The sequence below is a fragment of the Thermochaetoides thermophila genome (assembly GCF_000221225.1).
Source record: "Thermochaetoides thermophila DSM 1495 unplaced genomic scaffold scf7180000011822, whole genome shotgun sequence".
Lineage (NCBI taxonomy): Eukaryota > Fungi > Ascomycota > Sordariomycetes > Sordariales > Chaetomiaceae > Thermochaetoides > Thermochaetoides thermophila.
Window position 1 is genome coordinate 721,324 of NW_006383038.1, and position 20,231 is coordinate 741,554.

At 52.6% G+C, this 20,231-nt stretch overlaps 4 protein-coding genes across 4 annotated transcripts; 1 reads left to right on the forward strand and 3 right to left on the reverse strand.

Moving 5' to 3' along the window:
- Nucleotides 1-267: 267 nt before the first annotated feature.
- On the forward strand, nucleotides 268-1,260 carry CTHT_0066400 (uncharacterized protein; the record flags this gene model as incomplete). Its single annotated transcript, XM_006696874.1, has 1 exon — nucleotides 268-1,260. One exon carries the CDS (start codon nucleotides 268-270, stop codon nucleotides 1,258-1,260), a length of 993 nt encoding a protein of 330 aa, XP_006696937.1.
- Nucleotides 1,261-8,313: 7,053 nt separating this feature from the next.
- Nucleotides 8,314-10,842, reverse strand: CTHT_0066410 (uncharacterized protein; the record flags this gene model as incomplete). Its single annotated transcript, XM_006696875.1, has 4 exons — nucleotides 8,314-9,419; nucleotides 9,474-9,554; nucleotides 9,615-9,934; nucleotides 9,992-10,842. The coding sequence occupies 4 exons, from the start codon at nucleotides 10,840-10,842 to the stop codon at nucleotides 8,314-8,316; spliced, it is 2,358 nt and encodes a 785-aa protein (XP_006696938.1).
- A 921-nt stretch (nucleotides 10,843-11,763) lies between these two features.
- Nucleotides 11,764-13,521, reverse strand: CTHT_0066420 (uncharacterized protein; the record flags this gene model as incomplete). Its single annotated transcript, XM_006696876.1, has 3 exons — nucleotides 11,764-12,002; nucleotides 12,305-13,337; nucleotides 13,420-13,521. 3 exons carry the CDS (start codon nucleotides 13,519-13,521, stop codon nucleotides 11,764-11,766), a joined length of 1,374 nt encoding a protein of 457 aa, XP_006696939.1.
- A 1,829-nt stretch (nucleotides 13,522-15,350) lies between these two features.
- CTHT_0066430 (uncharacterized protein) lies at nucleotides 15,351-17,096 on the reverse strand (the record flags this gene model as incomplete). Its single annotated transcript, XM_006696877.1, has 1 exon — nucleotides 15,351-17,096. The coding sequence occupies one exon, from the start codon at nucleotides 17,094-17,096 to the stop codon at nucleotides 15,351-15,353; it is 1,746 nt and encodes a 581-aa protein (XP_006696940.1).
- Nucleotides 17,097-20,231: the final 3,135 nt, after the last annotated feature.

Consider the following 20,231-nt stretch of genomic DNA (forward strand, 5'->3'; position numbering starts at 1 on the left):
ACACACACACACACACACACACACACACACACACACACACACACACACACACGCTCTCTCTCTTTCTCTCTCACTCACACACACATACTCACACACTACACCACCTCACCAACATCACGACTCGCCGAGCTCCCTCCCAAGTTAGATTGACCACTTACATCGAAGAGTGGTGGTACCCCAATAGTTGAGGACCACCGTTCTACCTACATCAACATCTCCCTCTCAAGCATGAATTTGACTATGGACCAATCGGGACCAATGTTCACTATGGCGCCCACTCCTGCTCCCTATCCTGGCGGCCACAAGCGCGGCCCTTGGTCACAAGCCGAGGATACTCGTCTTTTGCTCCTCATCGGTGAAAGCAACCAGCATCCCAACTGGGTCAAGATCTCCAATGCCATGGGCACAAGGACGCCCAAACAGTGCCGCGAACGCTTCCACCAGAACCTCAAGCCCGGGCTCAACCACTCGCCGATCAGCCAGCAGGAGGGCGAGCAGATCGAGGCGCTTGTTCGTGAGATTGGCCCTAAGTGGGCTGAGATTGCAAGGATACTGGGCACGAACCGTTGCGACAATGCCATCAAGAACTGGTGGAATGGTGCCCAGAATCGTAGGAAGAGGGAGGAGAGACGCGAGGCCCGGGTTCAGCAGCTGGAACAGATGAAGCAACAACAGCGCCAGCAACAGCAGCAGCAACAACAGCGCCATCACTCTGTTTCGGGCCCCGTCTCGTACCGGACTCTCCCGGATCCCAGGCGGACCTCGATCACTCTGCCGCCACCATACTCCCTCTCTCATAGCAGCTCCAGCAGCATCAGCAGTTACAGGATCGAGACGCCGCTGCCTTCCCCCTCGCCCATCTCCTTGCCCTCGGAGAGGGAGCTGTTCCAGACTCCGTCACAGCCTCAACCTCAGCCCCAGTACCAATCAAGGCAGCGCAGCCCTCCATCCTTCCCTCCGCTCATGATTCCGGGAGAGGGTGCCGTTCTCCCTGGGAGGGATTGGACTCCTCCTCCCACATCAAAGCTCCCCCCTTTGAACTCGATAGTTCCTTTGCCCTCACCGGGGTCAGCCAGTCCTCAGGCTCCTGTCTCGCCTCGTCAGTACTACCACCAGCCTCAACAACAAGGCATTGATGCCTACCCCTCGAGGCACTGGCTCCCTACGGCACCGAATTCTCCGGCCGATGTTCATCGGCCAGTCTCTAAGCCCAGGGATGAGGAATACAAGTCTATCCCGGTATCCTCACTGCTCGCATAAAGAGCATCCACTACGACACCGAATATTTATATTTTTCTTTTGTCATCATCTAATCTAACAATAGGGGGGTGGTTTGGATCATTTGAAAGCACTGCACAGGGGCATGGCGTTTGTCGGGAGATAATGTGTTCTCAAGCGATACCCATTTCTTGACTATTACTGGATCACGTATATCGCGCCTTTCCCCCTTATCCTCTACTTAATTCATATCATGTAATCTACCACATAAAACAGACACACAGTACAACCGCTGGTAATTTGTGTCGAGGGGGAATATAGCGCAGAAGGCTGTGAGCAAAGAGTACTTGGAATGTACACTATGATAATTGTACCAGTCAATCTCAACAGATGAGGAAAATGTTAAGCTCAAGTGTCACTATAAACATGAATTGTGTCGAACCAGATGGTCAAAAGCGCTCCAATTCTTCCTGGACGTTTTTTTGGGAATACCAAGATAGCATCCTTGAAGCCTGTGCCAGGCGAGCCCCAATGGCTTACGGCCATGACTGGCTCCGTATATCATGGAACAAATGTTGCCATAGAATAGCATCAGTAAGCAGAGTTTTTAAATCAGGTAAAACATCTAGACTAATGATCCCTTGCGATGTGAGTTATCAGAATAAGCAACCAGTAAGTAAGGAGTTGGAAAGACACCGTCGAGTTCCTAAGAACCGGCAAAGCTGCTTATGCCCAGCGAACAGAACAATGCAGGAAGAAGCAAGGGCTGGACAGGGGTAGTCTGACGCCATGCCTTGAGCAGTTGAGCACCGGGAAGGAAGAAGGCTTGTCGAGCCATCATCACCTAGAGTCAGGCATTTTCTTTTGTTATTACGGATAAGATCCTGCACGAAGATGGAAAAGGACTTCCTGTATGGACTGCTAGCAATTGGTGGGCATCCAGAAAGGCATGCTTGGGGCGCAAACATGGCAGCCATACCACGTTGGATGACAGTCTTCACAGTTGATGGGATCGACTTTTCCAACAGCCAACGCCAAAACGACCAACGAGGAACTTTTCCACGCACCTCACTGTTCTGTCTTGTCCTGCACTGCATTTTCTCTCTGCTTGCCGAGCGCTACTGGCTGATCAGCCCCGGCATCGGGGAGCCAGCCCGAAGGCGAGATTTCCGGACCTCACTAATGCAATCTTGCAGATCACAACGGTGGGCTAAACGCCGACAAACGCTAGCTAGAAGCAGTATGTACATAGGCCGACTTTTCTCCTGGAAAAAAGCCATTGTTGAGATAATCAAAGCTTACATGATATTAGACCAATGCACTCCTGTATGTAAAACGAAGCTAGACGTACTTGCTTCTTGTTTACTTACATGAACTTTGCCTTGTTACACAGCAATTTCATCTGTGCCACAACATGAGAGCCAAACTGGCGGGATCAAACATTGATCGACCTTGGTTGCTTCCTTGACCGTAATACTCAGGTATCCTTCCCATCCTTTCTCCTCGAGAAGACGCTCGAGCTCCCAACCCACCCACCATCCGAAAACGCAGATTCGGCATCTCTCCCACATGGCTTGCGGATCTCTCCTTGCTGATCATCGCGATGCCAGTCATGGAGAGGACCGAAGAGGGAGGGGCGTGGACGTGAGTGTGGGCCAGTTTTGGGGGGGGGTGGTGGGAGAAGGTATTTCTCGCTCGCAAGCAAAGCAAATTCCAAGACTAATGCAGACTTGGCCGATCCCGGTCCCCGGCAATGGAATGGATCCTTCTTTCCTTTTTTTCTCTTTTGGCTTGCGCTGTCGCGGGATGTGAGTGGCTGGCTGCGAAGCGGTCGTGTCTCCGCCAAAAGCGGCTGAGACAGGACAGCTGTATCCTGGTCCCGGGAACAAGCACGGATGGGCCGCGCGCCAAAACAGTGCGGTTTTGGGATGTGGGTAATCCACCAGAGCCGCGGTTCGTCTTTGCTCGTCCGGGTCCTTTGGGTTCCAGAGCCCTGGCAAATCTCGAGGGCGATGCTCTCTTCCCCAAATCCTAGCCAGACGACCGTCAACCGGCGCTGCTGGCGAGCCTGCTGTCCAGGTTCAGCCCGCTTTTAATGCTGGTAAGCCCACGGGCTGCTGCCGGCACCGCCCGACGGTTTTTGGCCTCCGCTGTTGCTGTATCAAAAAAGTGACGGCACGGTCCCGAGCTGATGCACGGGTTATACTGTCCGGTATAAGATCATAGAAACGCGGGGTGTTGTATCACCCAAAAGGTACCCAGTGCCCTCACATTAGGAACACAAGTCGGCGACCTCGCAACGCTTGCAGCTGTGTAGTGTAGCGTAGGAGTGTGTAGCGTAGTATTGAAAATTACCTTAGTGTCTGTGCAATTAGGTTGTAGATCCCGCAACTGCTTGGACCTCACTATAACAGCCATTTCATAAAACGCCCTTGGCTATGACCATAGCTGACGCCCTGATAGACGACACAACACCCATGGTGGAGTTTTCATGATTCAAAAACATCTGTCATGGCCTGGATCGCTACTTACCGAGGTCTGGTGGACCGGAGATAAAGGACTGAGAAAGATGCCTAGATAATCAGTTATTTCTGCTACGGTGTACGGATCATCTGGAAAACCAATCCGTAGCGTTCGAGCTTATATGGCCGACGGCTGATAAAAGGTTTCAGGTACAGGACCTATGTATGCCGATCAGGACAAATTGATAGCTGGCTTTCTAGCACAATTCTTTCCCTGATGACAGCCTCAGGGGAACGCTTTGGCTTCTGGGTAACAAGAGCGTAGTTGATGTCGTACGTCCAAAGACTCTCGTGCTACAAAACAACTTAAGACAGGTCGCCCCCGGGGATTACACGACATTGGTCCACTTCGGGCATGTAGTGTACCGTTGATGATTACCTCCAACTTCACTCTCATTCCTTTTCTTCATGTGAGGAAACTGCGACATTCCATGAATTGCAGGTCACCAGGCCTCTACATGTACAGTGCAGGAGTGCCTACATATGTCCCTAGGAACTGACGCCCAGGCTTCCGGACTGGAGACAACGGTTGCGGGGCAAGAGGGAATACTGCCCGTAGAATCCGGGCGCCGCGAGACCATTGTCCTGCAGCTCCCCGCAGGCAGCAAAGAAGGCAACCAAATGCAGCAAAGAAGGCAACCAAATCCAGCAATCAACAGAGGTAGAGGAGTGTGAGTTTGAGGCAAGGGGGAAACGATACCGGCGTTTTCCCTACATAGCGCCAGGGTTTGCCGATCGCATTCTTTTTTTTTTTTTTGCAAGACTCCAACGGTGAAACAAGCAGACGCCGAAAGCGGAGAGATAAGGATTCACGTGCCCTGGCTAATGGATGCCTGTTGTTGTGAAGAGAGTGATCTTTCGCGATTCCACTCTGACGGGCCTTTGACCAGATGGGGGTGCCTTGACAAGAGCACAACTGAGTCTCGGCCTTTGTCAAATCAACGGCGACGGCACATCGAACACCACCGCCGTGTAGAGTTGGGGGTCCTCCTCTAAAGCCCAGGAACGACGTTGGAGCTTATCTGGAGTTTAAGTCTGGCAAACTGAACCGCTTTAAGCCGCCGGAGGCATCATCGGCCACGGGCTATTCTTGCCCCAATGCTCTCAGTGAAGCCGAGCTCCTCCGAGTCAGCAGCTTATCTTCGAAGTCAAGGTCAGCGCCTGGTGCAGAGCAAACGACACAGTCGGCGGCAGGACACTGTAGCCAGGCAGTTCTACCTAGGGCGTAGGCAGGAAGCATACTATACAGCGTGTGCAACGGGCAAACATAGCCGTTGATGAACAAAACGCCCGGATACATGCCTATTTATGGCGATCCTCATACCGCTCAAGAGCAAGCGAGGGTTGTGTGTGACGAGAATGTTTGACCGGCCAGCAACATATGGTTGGCTCAAAATACGAAAGTGCGTGACGCAAAAAAACACGTTGGAACAACGGTCAACCCATCACATCCTCGTCGCCATGTGCGCGCAGGTCGACGTTGGTCGTCCTCCTCAACCGTCCCCCGTTTCTCATCGTTTAACTTCTTGGCCGGCTCATCTTTCCACACATGGATCACTCATTTTTCCAGGCTGCCCGTTTTCGCTCGGTCAATAGCGCGCCGATAGCGCGGCCGAACATGGGCTTCCCTGGAAAGGAAAACGCCCTGTCGATGCATGTCTGCATCTGTGTGCATCCCCACAGAGTTTCCGCTTTCATCGCTGGTGACCACGAGCCTGCTCCCCTTTTCAGCACCACAGGGGGGTAGATCAGGGCAGGGAAGGAGCAAGAAAACCGGTGGGAAACACCGACTAGGACCGGCTTCCGGCTGCCACACGGCACAACTGTGTCTGGTTTGGCGCCAACGGTGGCGAAAAAAAGACCTGGGATGAACTTTTTTTTCTCTCTTCCTCCTCCCCTTCTCCTGCATCCTCGGTGCGGGGCGCCTGCGCACAAGCCGCATCAAACCAACGCAAGCTTGTTCTGTGGAAAAGCCTCCCCGTCTTCTTTGCATTAACCGTTTGAAGCAATGAGCAGGCAGTTTTTCTTCTTATGGACCGGAAACCGAGAGGTCAAGAACGAAAACCGCCACTGGTCCCTTTGTAACTTGTTCTCTCGGAGAGCCCGGTTCAGCGGGCTCATATCGCCCAGCTGTGCTCGGCTAGAGCTTTTTCCAGCGATGGAACCAACAGGAGTCGAGAGAGAAAAAGAAAAGGGCCGATCCGCGTGTGGTGAGAGGGTGTACCTCGCGAGGGAGTATGAGCTCGGTACTCATTACATACATGAATTGAGAAAATGCTGTGGTAAGCCATGACGGTGACCTCTGCCAGGAACAAGTGAACAGCCGCTCGTCCGGGAGATGATTGAAAGGGGCCACAGGACGTGGGGGGTGTTGCGGAGCAAGCAATTTGTTGTTGTTGGCCTTGGCTGCCGCTGCCGCTTCCGCTGATGTTTTGATTCGAAACCCCCACACACGATCTTTGCTGGATTTCTCTATTCAAATCGGCCAATGTTGTGAGTGCAGATTGGCTAGATTGTGGATGGGATATTGGAGAGATGGTTTCGAGACCTATGCTCCGGTCTCTCCAAGACTTGTGGAACCCGCCAAGAAGCCCACAAAAATGGGAGGGACTCAAAGTAATCCTCAAATATCGTCATGTTTATACCCTTGTTGCCAACCTTAAATCTCGATTCATTGCTGATTAAAACCCGGAAAATAAGATACAGTAGAATTGCGAATAAGACGCAAATTACAAGCCACAAAAGAGAGAGGAAAGTGAATCCTTCCAGCAGCAGCCCACCACCACCACCATCACCACCACACGGCAGCATTGCCGGCTGACCAGTCGGTCGTTGGTAAGTCCCAGTTCCACCAGCCCTCTAAACAGCCCGAACCAGCCAATCACAGCGTGCGGACAGATCAGTCTCCCGACGATCTGGGCCCCAAACGGCTTTTCGCGTATCGGGCCTACCAGATCCTTCCTTACCTTGACCTGCCCGCCCTGCCAGCGGTGTTCTGTCCCCTGCGCGTCTTCCCGCTCGCCTCCCGCCGCTCGGAAAAGGGGGAGAGGGCAAAACGCAACCAAGACCGCCCGCAAAGAAGCACGCTGGGCAGGCACCTCATAACCACCTGCCTTTTTAGGAGTGACAAGTTGAACTCGGAGTAAGATCTGGATGTAACGCCAGATGTCGGGGTAGTTTTGACGGCGATGACGATGGCGATACTTTTCTTTGTCAACTATCTTTCTATGTTGCAATGAATTGAGCTGAACTGCAGACGCTCAAATTTCTTCACGCATCCCACAGCCAACACCACATGCGGATTATACCGGCCTCGGACCTACAACGGCGGTCCTATTGTGGAGGTTGTTTCCCCTTTCGTTTTGTTTGCTTATCTCCCAACTCGATTCAATGTCCACAGACAACTCGGCTCGGGTCAATTTCTCTTGCTCTCATTGATAACCATTGAATTCTAAAAGTCTCCAACTCGATTCATCCAGGCCAAGGTGTTACCTAAGACACCGTCTCCAGCACATCAGAACGAACCTCGGCCCGTAGGACACCGCCGCCGCCGGCGCTTCTCCTTCTCCTCCATGCCTCCACAAAATCATCTCCATTCCATCTCCGGTCCAGCTATCCACTTCCTGGCCGAGATTCCGCCAAACGGCTGGGGTCATCCAAAGCCTCCAGTCCAGTCCTGCAGCATCAGGGTCAGGAAGAAAGGGATCCATGACACCAATCTGATCAACCAAGCCGTAAAGCAAATGGCGTGACGCGGAAGAGCGGGGAGACAGTTCGACAGCTGGTCCTTGTTCGTTCGTTGCCCTCTTTGCCACGACGATCTTCGAGGTTCTTTGCCAGTTCGCAGGAAATAAATCCGCAGGTGTTGTGTGGGGATCCCCGTTTTTTACTCGTGTTTTGGACTCGCCACCAGGACAAGGATGCCCCAAGGCGAAGATCTCACGGCAGTTGCAACCAAGTAGGATTGATGACGGAAAAGATGATACACCTTGCAATCTCGGCACGTGATCCTGGTGACAGCATTACAATGTAATAATGTGGGATGATAAAGGTGGAGAAGCATTGAGCGTGCAATGAACAACTCATCATGCCAACTACCTACTGCATTGAAGCAACTATAGATGATAGTGTGCAGTGATGAGAAGGTAGCAGTTTTGGCAAGTCAGAAGGGATTTCTAAGGAGCATACATATTGGCTCTTAGACGAATCATTCCATTGACGAGGTGAGAACTTCAAAGCCATCAGAAAACAGGTCACAAAAGTTGTGATGATCTCAACGGAGTAGGGGAAACCCAGGGCCTGTAACAAGGCAGGATATGCACGCGTTGTCTACTTATTACAGATTAGCTAAACCACAGACGTTCAGTACAATACTGAAGTTGGGCTGTTGCTATGTATGTCTCATCTCGGTCAAAGATAAGTTCTAAGACCGAGAAAACCAGCTATTGCTGATAGTAAGGTAGTGTATCGAACACTAAGAGAGGACGGCGCCCAAATTGCTGTCCAAGAACCATTCTAAATTCCTCAACCCTCTTCAAGAATATCCTGTTTAATGCGGATGTCCGTGGTGACCTCAAGCCTCATTCTTCTTAATCGTATCGCTCTTCTTTTGCTGCTCCTCTTGAGAAACGCTGTCACCAATCCAGACAACAGACCCTGTAGATTCTGAGTGCGAAAGCCGACGATGTCCATTCATGAGGGCCCTGTCTTGTGAGCTCATTCTTGCTTGTTCTGGGAATTCCTGACGGTGAAGGTAACTATCGTAGAAAGAACCTTGCAAATAAACTGGCTGATCGGGGCCAAGCCCTGATGATGAACAAAGACACTCAGAGTGAGACGCCGGTGAAGCGTCCGTATCAGGGCCAAGAGGGAAAAGAACGTCATTTCCGGGCTTCACATCGCTGTTCTCAACAGTGTGACCGGTCATTCCATTACCCAATCCGGTCCCGGGTTGTTCGATCTCAGCTCTATTGAACACGGTGCTTGTTTTATCGTACTCCCAATATCCTCGTCGATGGGGTATTCTCTCTAGATCGTAAATCTCCGATTCCCATGCCTGAGGTGATAAAACAGGAAGGACCCTATCATCGCCTTCCTGGAATGAGAAGCATCTCGTAGTTCGGTCCGAGAGGGCTATATCCTCAGAAAGTGGCTGAAAAGGCAAAGGCTCTTGCATAGCAGCCCGAAGTTCCTCCTTTGTCGTGTCATCTACGGAGGGTGATGTTAAGATCGTTATCTGCGGCGGATCCTTTGCCTGGTTGCCGATATGGTGCTGTTCGACGGCAGATCCGCTACTCGATGACAAGGGTTCAATTGCTGACTCTGTGCTGCTTCCTGAATCAGACGTAGATATCGTAAAGATTGGCTGTCTTTGCGGCTTTGTGCGCTGTGGTATCTCAAAGCCATAGTCCTTGCCAGAAGAATTGCTTTCAGAGCCTTTCATGTTTGTCGCAAGTTGTTCTGCGAGCGTGTTTCTATCTATGGCAGTACCCTGAACAGCTTTGGGTTCGAATGGTTTAACGTCTGACCTGCGGTGGTCCTGCGCAATAGGAGGATTGTACGTGGTACCAGGACCAAGATGAAGGTGCGAGTTCAGAAGCCTGTCTTCTCTCTCACGTCTCTCGATAAAGCGGCTCATCAAGACGTCATTCTGGGAGTCCAAGATCCTGGGAAGGGTAGCTTGACCTTGTCAGTAAGTAGCGAGAGATCGATACTAGATTAGAAACAGCACACCTGAAATCTCATAAGACTTGTCATTAGCCGAAGGAGGTCTGGACTGTGTTGGCCAGGCCATCATAATGCCTTTCCTTCCATCTGTGAGTTGTGCTGTCAGTGTGTCCTGACCAAATCCTCGGTGCCGACTACCACTCGTACCTCCACGCTGAGGGCTTCTGGCTCTCTTCACCCTTGCTTGGAATCTCTTACTACCAGAACGGTCAACAATGCTGTTGTGTCTGGAGACAGCCACACAGCCAACGCCATCCTTGCTCTCCTTGGCCAGCACAAGCTCAAGTCGCTTGATTTCAGCTTTGTAATCGTTCTCACGTTGGAGCCACTCCTCACTCAAGTCTCGGAACTCCTCAAGCTCCTTGTCACGCAACGTTTTGAGCTCGCTGAGCTCGTTTGTGGCTTCATGGAGACGCTGTGTCAGGCAGATAAAGCCTTCCAGTAGAGTCAAGACATATGAGCTGTACCTGAACCATCGATTAGTCTTAAGTGCGCCTTCTGTAGACGAAACATAGCTAACTTACTTGGCAGGCAAACCATCCCGGGCATCTTTCGTCATCATAACACTCTTCAATGTCTCCATCATCTCCCAAACTTTAGGACTATGCCATTCAGAGAGGGGATCTCGAGTTCTCCCCTTCTGGGCATTTCTCCCTGTGGTTGAGTCATTTCCTGACCTGCTCCCGTAACTGTCTCGTCTCTCCTCTTTGCTCGAGTCCATCAAAGGAGACAACGTAGTGGACGTCGGTGCAAGAATCTTCATTGCTGGATGCAGCTCGGCTTTTCTCCCCCTTTCTTTTTTCTTCACCTTTTCTTCATCTCCATCTTTGGCAACTTCATCCTGAACTTCCTCCTCAACTTGATTCTGGTCATCCTTTTCTCGGTCGACGTCATCTCCCAGCACATCTTGTTCACGGCCGCGTTCTTTATGGCTCCCTCTCAACCCATGGAGCTCCATTTTCAGGAAGCTAGAAACATGCTTCAGGGGGTTGCTTGACGCCGGGCGACGACCCAACGTCGCTGACATGGATAGAGAGGGGCGGGAATGATGAGGGACGTGAAGGCGACTCGGCGGTGACTGACGAAGCTCGTGCTGCTGAGCCTGCTGGTGAAGGTTGGTGGTGCTTTTCGGCCTAGGAGGAACCGGTGGTCGGCGAGGAGACGAGAACGTGGTTGTTGTCGGAGAAGGAGAGGGAGAGGGCGAAAAGTTGGTGGAATGGCAGACAGGTTGCTCCGGAGAAGGGTGTCGCTGCAGTTGAGGAGACTCGGTACTATCACTGCTATTCGGTTGACTAGCTGCCGGCACATTGTTGCGAGCACGAGAGAAGGGTCGAAACCAACTTGATCCACTCGAGGCACTGTTGCTGTCGGTCATAATTGCGATCCCTTGAGTTGTTATGGCAGCTCGAAGTCGATAGGCTCAAACTTGTTTACTCGAGATATTGCAGTTGACTAAGTCATTCTCGAGGATATGATCAGAACTTCTTTGTAAGAGTGTGCTTGTTCGGACGATGTTTCGTCGTCTATGTAATCGACCGCAGGCTCCATGAAGGCCCCGAAGAGTCCCCCAGAATCGGATGAAATTCCTGAAAAGTCGGTGCTCGGATTCGACGAAAATGCAAAGCTGTAAAGGTCGCAACTTAACTGAGGAGTAATGGAAGAAGATGAAGCGTAATTAACTTCAAATCTGAGTTGGAAATCGAACGAAAGCTCAACGGCAGGCACGCGCGGAAGGATTACAGGTCAGAAGTGCTCTTACAGGTTTCAAGACGGAAAGAACGGTTGGCTGGCTTCTGTGCTGGTCGGTTGCACTGCATTGCGCCTTCTCATCAACAGAAATAAAGTCCAGCCAGCCAATGTCATGTGAATGCTGACATTTCATAGATCTTGGTTGTGGCCGATGAATATGCAACAATAGAGACATAGAGGGTTAGAAGCCGTAGGCCTCTTTTGACTCAATATATGCAGCAACACCATTTGTAATTATCAAATTGTACAAATGGAAGAGACCCCATAGTTCCTTCTTACCTACTTGGCCTGCCCTGGTTGACCTTACGAAGACTCTGAACCCTTTTGGGATAGTCGGTAGGAAGTTTAGTTCCAGGGAAACATCGCCCATCCGATACTGGGTCATGTAGCTATATGTATAGGTCTGATGAGGAATAAGTCAGCAAGCTAACGTTGCCCAAGAAACACTATCGCTCTCACTGGCCATGATTAACGCCGAAACTTCTTGATTAAGTTTGACCCATCCTAACACGTTTCCTAAGAAAACTTGTTACATGCTAGCCAAAGATCAATAAAACAAATCTTCGGCCTTCTGTCTCTTTTTGTTCCTTCCTTCCAGCTTCTCGGCGAAAAGCTCCTTGCCAGCATTATTCCCAATTTTTTCTGGGAACAACTCTTTGACAGTTGTCCCACTAGCTCCCTTGATACGGAAGCCTTTGTCAGGAGCCTGCTTACTCGCCATGCCGCGTATATGGAGTTCGGTACTGCCGTTATCACTGCTGCTGCTAGGTGGTGCTGTGATCCTATCTGCGAGTTTTGCTGCAAAAAGCGTTAACAGCGTATGCTCATATAAACTTGCTGGGGATAACTCTGGTTGGTTGATGATAATGACTGAACGAGATAGTCAACTGCAGAATCAATAGTGGTTGCTGAAATGGGAACTGTGAATGGAGAAACACGCTGCGAACCTTGCCACAGCGGGTGTCGGGAGGGGCGTATTGATCAACCCTCACTGCAGCCTTGATGCAGCGAGGAGCATCATTTCTTAGGAGTAGGGTGCAAGTTAAATATTGTAAGGGCCGCCACCGTGGGTGACAGTTTTGACATACCGCTTGTGACCTTAGTCGTCTCGGTGACTTGGTCCATCGCCGCCTTGCCGCCTACACTGCCAAGCTTTTCAGGGAAGAGCTCCTTCGTCCCCTTTTGCAACTTCTCTGGGAACAGCTCCTTGACGCCGTTATCTCGGCTCTCCCGTAATAACCGCTCCTTTATCGCACGGCTTTTCTCCCTATTGCGCAGGGAGGCCGCTGTCCGCGCATCTTCATCCTGATCCAGATCCATCGTTGCATCGCGATCACGGTCTCTCTCTCTCGGCGGCGAGGCTGACCGGTCGCGAAGGCGCCCACTACCGCCAAATCTGTCTGGGAACAGTTCCTTCTCACGGTTCCGTCGAGAGTGCGATGAGTCCCGACCTGTGCTAGAGCCCCGAGATCGCGAACGCCTTCTGGCATGTGAGAGCCTGCGCGATGACGCCCTCTTTGCCAATGCGGACGCATCATCGTCGTACATGCTGGCTTCGTAGGTCTCCAACTCTTCGTCTTCACGCTCTTTGCTCCTCCGATCCCTCCGCCTGTCTCGCCGATCGCGGCCATCGCGACGGTCGCGATATCGTTCCCTATCTCTGTCCCTCCACTCTCCACGCCTGCGCCGTTCTTCAGGGTCGTATTCAGGGTGAAGGAGGTAAAACCGACTGCGCACAGCTGCATTGGGAGCCTTCTTGTCGGATGTGACTGCGAAGCGGATTCGGAGAGGACATTCGGGCTTCTGTGAGAATGGTTTGGCGGGGATTTCCTCAAGTGGCGGAAGCTGCGTCGCATCGGCGATCTCTACCGCGGCGAGTGCAACCAGCGCCTCTTGCGCGATCGCTTCAGACTTGAATATGTAGTTGGCCGAGCTGTCATCGATCCACTCTACCCGATTAAGCTGAGAGGTGCTGTAGTGCTCGGCAAGGTAGTTCTTGACGTCGTCAGGGTTGAAGGTGTCTAAACCATGGATATGAACCTTGTATGGGACGACTTCGGTGTCGGCAGCTGCGCTGCCATTCGCTTGGTTGTTGTTGGGCTCGTCCACCTCACCAGGTTCCTAGGTAGGTGAAGGACTGGTCAGCGCTTTGGACGGGGGGACGGAGGATAGAAAGTCACGGGGCGGTGTCGCCGAATCGAACCTGTTCCTCCCCGGTGATTATATCATTTGTGTATCCTTCAGGAACTGTGGGGACCGACATGTCCTGGACGTCATCGACGTCCATTTCAATGTCGAGATCCATGGTTGTAGAGGGCGCAACGTGAGTATTTCACTGCCGCCGTGTGAGAAAAGAAGAAGCTGAAGGAAGCTTGTGTTGGTGATGTGATTCTCGGTTTAGGTCGCAGCTGTAGAGAGCTTGGAAATCAAAGGTCGGCAAAAAAGATGTGGGAGTCAAAGTGCTTTGGATGAAAGTTGGAGCAGATCGACAGGTTGGTCGATTGGTTGAAAGAGAACAACCACAATGGATGCGGCTGGTTGGCAGAGGCAATATGCTGTTGGGTGAGATTAACTGCTCCGTGGTGCACACAAGCCTTGGCTGTCATGCACACAGAGAGAGGCACAGGTCTGCGGCGACGATGGTCGGTGAGGCGTTGAGGCGCCGGCACGCTTTTCGCACGAAGTCGAACTTCCAGCCAAGGTCGCGCGGCTAGCCCCGCTGCAACCGTTTCAAACTGGCCCGTGCTCCAGATCCAACTATGCGCTATTGCACTGTGTACAGATGTACTGGGCTCTTGCTCTGCGGGGTCCGGCTCCCTGTGGAGACAACAACCTCAGTTGTTAACCTCTCTCAGCTCTGATTAAGTTCAGTGGGTTTCACTGATTCAATTTACAAAGCCTGAGCCTGAATTACTATGCTGAGACATCTCAAAATTGGCACCACCATTGCAACAATGGAAAGGCCCACTAAAAAGGACTTGCGACGGCCAAAATAGGTATGATTGTCTCTCTGAAGCTCTCGGGAGCTGAACCCCTTGCTACCACTGCTGAGCCAGGATGAGAGTTCTGACCAACTGCCGCCTGGGGTTACTTGCTTAGAGCGATTCATATCAACCACCGCTCTTGCCCACGTATCTATCCTCCACAAGCATACGAGAAGGTGCCCGAATGATTTTATGGACCTTCTTGTCGACTAGTTTCTCCATAAAAAATTTCAAGTCTGTCTCGATGCATCCATATCTCTGGTGCTGTTAGGGGAGACGGCCCACGTTCTGCGTGACTCCCGGCTTATGTCCTGAGAACGGGCCCTTCTTGGACACATCTAGAGATAATGAAGACCGTGTTCTGAAACAAAAATCTTTCGGAAACATCGTTGATTTGAGGGCAGATCGAGTTACATGAGATATGAAAGACGATAGTGACATCAGGTGTCAGTGTTATTACCAAGAAAAGACAATATAAGCACTCATATATATGAACGAATGGAGCTACCATCAGGAGGTAATACAGACTGAGATGGAGAGGAATGTTTCACAACCAAGGACAAACAGCCGCAGCAGGCAGTCCATGATCATGCGGATAAATCATGGGGAAGAGAGTCAGCTACCTTCCCTCAAAGTTTCAATCCTCCTACGAGAGAGATCTGGAGAGTGAGGGAAGCAAGAAATAGCAAAGAAACCCCCATAGAACGCCACCCAAACCATCCATCCCAAGTACCATCCCTTTCTAAGTTCCTAAAGATATTGCACTACTAAGAACAAATCAGAGTCCCTCCTACGACCGAATCCTCCTCGTATGTGTGCCAAAGAACTAAGATACCTCAGCAAGGGACGGACACCGTGTATAACCTGTACCTAACCCGCCAACTCCATCCAGCCCGATCTATAAAAATGGCAACAGTATGTGTGCATGTGTATGTGCGCTTCCTCCCTCTGATATGTCTTTCTGACATCTTAGTACATCCTATCCAGTTACGCTTTCATCTCAAGTCTAGGGTAGATATCCATTCACACCGTCTAACCATAGTGCTAGCCAGGCTAAAGAATCGATTGCTTGTCTAACCTCGACGTGACCAAGGTTCCCATCCCGTTTCGGAACATGAGGCGGGGTGAAACAAACAAGATCACGGCTCAATCATGCAGTTTTGATATCCCGCCTTCTCACCTCAACGATTGGACTTGCTGCACTAGAGACAGACACCGGTACCGGCACGGTGACAGGAATAGGTACGGCCGGACACATGCGTTTGGCTGCCCTGGGTTGGTCTTCATGAAGCTCCGGAACAGCTGTGGCCGATGATGATGATGATGATGATGGTGACGATCCGACAACCATAGGACCTGGCTGTACTGCTGTCGCCGAACCAAAGCTTGCCGACCTGCTCATCTCGGAGAGCGGACGCTTCACTCCGGTAGCTGTAACTTGAGACCTTACGTTTGGCAGCACGGTGGTGATATCACCGGCGGCAGGCCGCGCCTGATCATCGATAGCGTCGTCACTGTCGGGGAACGGATCACCGCTGTCTAGCAAGTGGTCGTACTTCCAGCAACCTTCAAGGCCGTCGAGGTAAACGGGTGAATGGCGCAACGTATGCCAGCTGATAGTATGATACCGCATGGCGATATAAAGAGAATCAATCATGCCGTTCGAGTCGCACACCGCGCAGTGTCGGCGAAGGAAGGCGTGGTCATAGCCGCGTTCGAAATCAATCAAGCGGGGATCGAGCTGGCGAAGCATCGGGAGACCCTGGAGAGTTTCGGCATCGCAGAGCTTGGCTTGAAGGGGCATCCACTCGCGGCCGCGGAGGAAGCGGCCAAACGCCTTCTCGACGGCCGTTTTGAACGCAGGCCAGTCGCGGCCCTGGACCGCCACCATCTGGTGCAGGCCGCGGGACAGGCAGCGTTGGTAGGCATTGGTGTTGCGCTCGAAGGGCATCGGGAGGGAGGCGTGCGGTAGCAGCGAGATGTGAACTGTCCAGGCTTCGGTGGAGCGGGCTGAAAGCGGGGGAATGAGGCGGATAGGTCTCGTCACCATCGTTGTCAGAGACGTCATTGGAGGGCGGCTGCCTTCTCGCCCGGTTCCTTCGCCATGTCCTGACCTGCTGGGGCTGGGATTGACGGGGCCGCCCGCTGGCGATCGGGACGGGCGTTGGGACGAGTCTGACGACGGGGCGGCCCCTTGCCCTAAAGGGGTCAGTGGGACGTTTGGGTGGGAGGCATCAGATGTTGACCTTCTTCGGGATGGACGAGACGAGGATTGGCGCATTTCTTCTTGCTCTTCCATCAACTCTGTCAAGTTTTCGATGCGCTCTTCCAGGCTAATGTCGGCGTCCCTGAGCTCGAGTTGGCTGGCGTGGAGTTCGTCAATCTGCTCGGCGTGTTGCTTAAGCTTGCTCTGCATCTCACGTATTTGCTCTTCCTGCTGTTGGAGCCTGCGGTTCGTCTGCTGGATAGTGTCCCAGTTGAGACAAACATTCCGGTACACATTCTTGACCGATTCTCCAACCTCTTCCTTGTGCCTTTCCACATGATCCTCCACTTCGGCAAATCGGCTCGCAAACCTGTCCACCACGTCATCATGTCCTCTGGAGAGAGCAGCCTCAAGCTGATATACCTTCTGCTTTAAAGCTTCGAGCTCTTGCCTCTGGTCTGTTGATGGTTCGGGATCGTTAGTATGGTAGCATGCAAGGTGGCCACAATCACAGGTGGCACTTGGGATCTCCTTGTTGAGAGAGAAGGCCACGCAAGCACACCGCTGACCCTTAATCTCAGGAAGGAGCAGGATGTACCGACAATGGCCCTTGGGCAACCTTGCCTCGCCCTCCCGATTCTTGGCTGCCATCTGTAACGGAGAGGGCGAGGCTGAACGCTGGTCTGTCATGACCGGAAGTGAAATGGAACCGTCGTGTAAGGGGATCGATGATTGGTCAATATGATTCCAAGGGAGGTACCGGGTTAAATGATCACACTGGGATGAGACCACTGGCAAATCCAGCAAGAATTGTGGTGTCGAAGGTGGTTAACAAGCCAAAGATAGGAGATAAAGGCAAGTGATGATGCTGGTATTCAAGGCAGGTGAGTAAAAGAGGGAGTTGAAGTGACGTGAAGACGAGGAGGGACTATCGGAAATCAAACATGGCAATGTTACGGAGCGTTGGCCGGGTTATATCCATGGGGCAGCGATAGTCCCTGTTGTCGACGAGCGTCACACAGTTCCTGGGCGCAGCGAGACAAACACCTGGGTCGACGATTTGGCAGCGTAGGAGCGTGTGAACGCGCGAGTGAGCCCTGCTGCTTCGGGACAGCGGTAGTTTGCTTCTCAGATATGATGCCGGCTGTTCAGGGGTCCACTGTGGTGGCTCCGTGCCAGCATATATGTCGTGTCACGGAGAGTCGCTGGGTTCTGTAGCTTGTGTGCGTGTGAGCATGTGTGTGGCCGGGAGGGGGAAGGGGGAGAACAGGGCGACAGTGCGCCCCGTTATCAGGCGGAGATATGTACCTGGGGGCTTCTCTTGTATGCCAGATATGCGGTTCGATTCGATCGCAGCGGAAAGCAAGGCAGCCGGCCCCGGGGAACAGGGACCAATGGACCAGACGACTGATAAACGGGGATAGCCTGGGAGGGACGACAAGACCAGCAAACACAACGAGACGCGGGGTTGGTCTGGGGAGACGGGGAACCCTCGGTCAAATTCTGGGGCAGCGTTTGTCAAGGCTGGCGGCACGTTGGGGCAGTTATCTCTGATACCCGATGCAGCTTGACGCCGGGCCCGTAGGGTAGGTTGGTGTGCCGTCGCAGTGGAGATAAGGGAAGTAAAGTTTGTAAGGTACGGAGTACTGTACGAGTACGGCACGTTGCAAGGGAGCCGAGCCTGAGTACCCGGTTGATCTCAGAACGTGCGCATCTAAGCCGCCCTGATAACGGCCAGCCCGGGGGGGGGTAACAAAAAGACGTCGAGGGTCTTTGATGTTTAGGCACGACACCGTTTTGCGGTGCTGTAGGCGGTTAGGCAGTGTAGGTCGTGAGAGAGCGCAAGATGTCGAGTCTGCGACGAGAGATAAAAAAAAAACCGAGATGGTGGTGCCTGCTGGGTAATAAGAAAAAGCGCCCGCGTTATAGGTCGGTGAGCAAGGGAGCTGAGCGGGAGACTAGATGGGACCGGGGAGAGCGGCAGATAAAGCCAAGACAGATGTCTGAGATAGGAAGAGTGGAGTGTGAGTATGAGTGTGGATGTGTCAGTTCTTCAGATGGGGTCCGGGATGAGAAAGACGGTGAGTCTGGCGATGGGGAATGGAACCTGAAGTGGAAGGATCAAAGAGCTGGATCGTGGATCAGAGGCCAGACGGAGAGAGGCGAGTGCCTTCGATTTGCTGTCGAACAAGCACGTTGAAGAAGATGGAATCTGGAAAAAGGGTGAGGGTGAGGATGGAAGCCCGTGGTGTGGGGAAGACAGGCAGAGATAGTGCCTGCCCATCTGCTGCGGACTTCCCAGGCCGAGCGAGATAAATTGCTGTGCTCCTCTTCACTCGCTACGTATGCTGTGTCTCCAGCTGCTGGGGGCGCTACCCAGCCTGCCTCTGTCAATATCTGTCGGCCCTTTCTGCTTTTCGGGTTCCAGAAAGTGCCAGCCCGTTAGGAGCTGCTCTGGGCGGGTCCTCTGCATTAATGAGGTACGGCCCAGTCCGAGGGTCGGGTAGCCGTGTGGGGAGGTTCTATCCTATGTGGCACTACGGGCGCCCCTCCACTTAGCTACACTACTTAATCCATATGGATCAACACAGTACTTTTCACATCATCAGAATCAGAAACGAAAACTCACAAAATTGCCACCCCCCCGTTGCTGCAGCGATTGCGACAAGTGACGTGACAATTACCATGTCGTCTGCAAGCCCGGGCCGCGCCAAATCGCCTAACAAGCCGTCCCGCGGGCGTGGTGATTCTTGTGCGCTCAAGCAGTGCTGGCTGCTGAGAAGGGCCTGGCCATGGCGCGGAGCATGAAGCTGCTCTGCTGAGAGCCGGCAAGCGGCGGCCAAGCGATGCTGGGGTGACCAGTTCGTGCTGGATTTGTTGTGCGGGAATGGTGGATGCCGTGTGTTATCCATTACGAACCGATGGGTACCTGATGGGGACAGGTGGACGCAAGGATGAAAGCTTTTTTTTCGCAAGCGCGGGTGGAACGTGGGAGACGTTTGCGGGTGGGTGGGTTATGGAGTCAAGATTTTTTGGAGCTTGCCCTTTGTTGCTGGGGCAGCTCTGTCTACTGCGCCTTTTGGTGCCATCGCCCACTTTTTTCTGCGCTGCAACATCTCCAACTCGTCGTCTGCCCGTCTGCCTGGCATCAGCTCACTCCAGGTAGCATATCGTCAGAAATTGTCCTCTCGTTCTCCATCCAACGGGCTTGCTTTCCAACACAGCACGACGACTTATCGGCCGCTTTCTGGCTGAGTGGCACGGGGCGACCGCTGGAGGGGCCGCGGTAAGGATTCATGCAAGGATGTGAGTGGGGAGGAAAGCCAAGGCATGCCACATGGGCAATCTGCCAATCTCACAGGGTTCCCCAGCTGGGGCCCCTGTGGGGGTCCAAGATAAGGGTTCATGGCCTAAACTGTAAGGCCACAACGACGGCAGCGTGCTTCGGCGCCCACAACAGCCAGCTTCCTGTCTCTGATCTCGTCCCGTCTGTTCCAGATGCGGCAGGCCCGACGAGCCGGTATTTTTGATCTTGGCAGACTGCACGGACAGCTGCCGATAAGGCAGGCAACCAGAACAGCGCCACGACATCCGAAACCAGGCCAAGCCTGATCAGCAGCAGGCCAGAAGAAGCCTTAAGGCGTCGAACAAGAGAATGAGTAGAGACATGGATCCCATCGATCTAAACGCCCGTCAGCCGGAACACTTCCCATTCGACCGAGCCATCAGGGCCGCCCATACTATCTCTGCACACGCCGCATGGATTCTTGGTCGAGATATCTACCGACCGACAAGCACACATAACATCGTCCACCGGGCATGGAC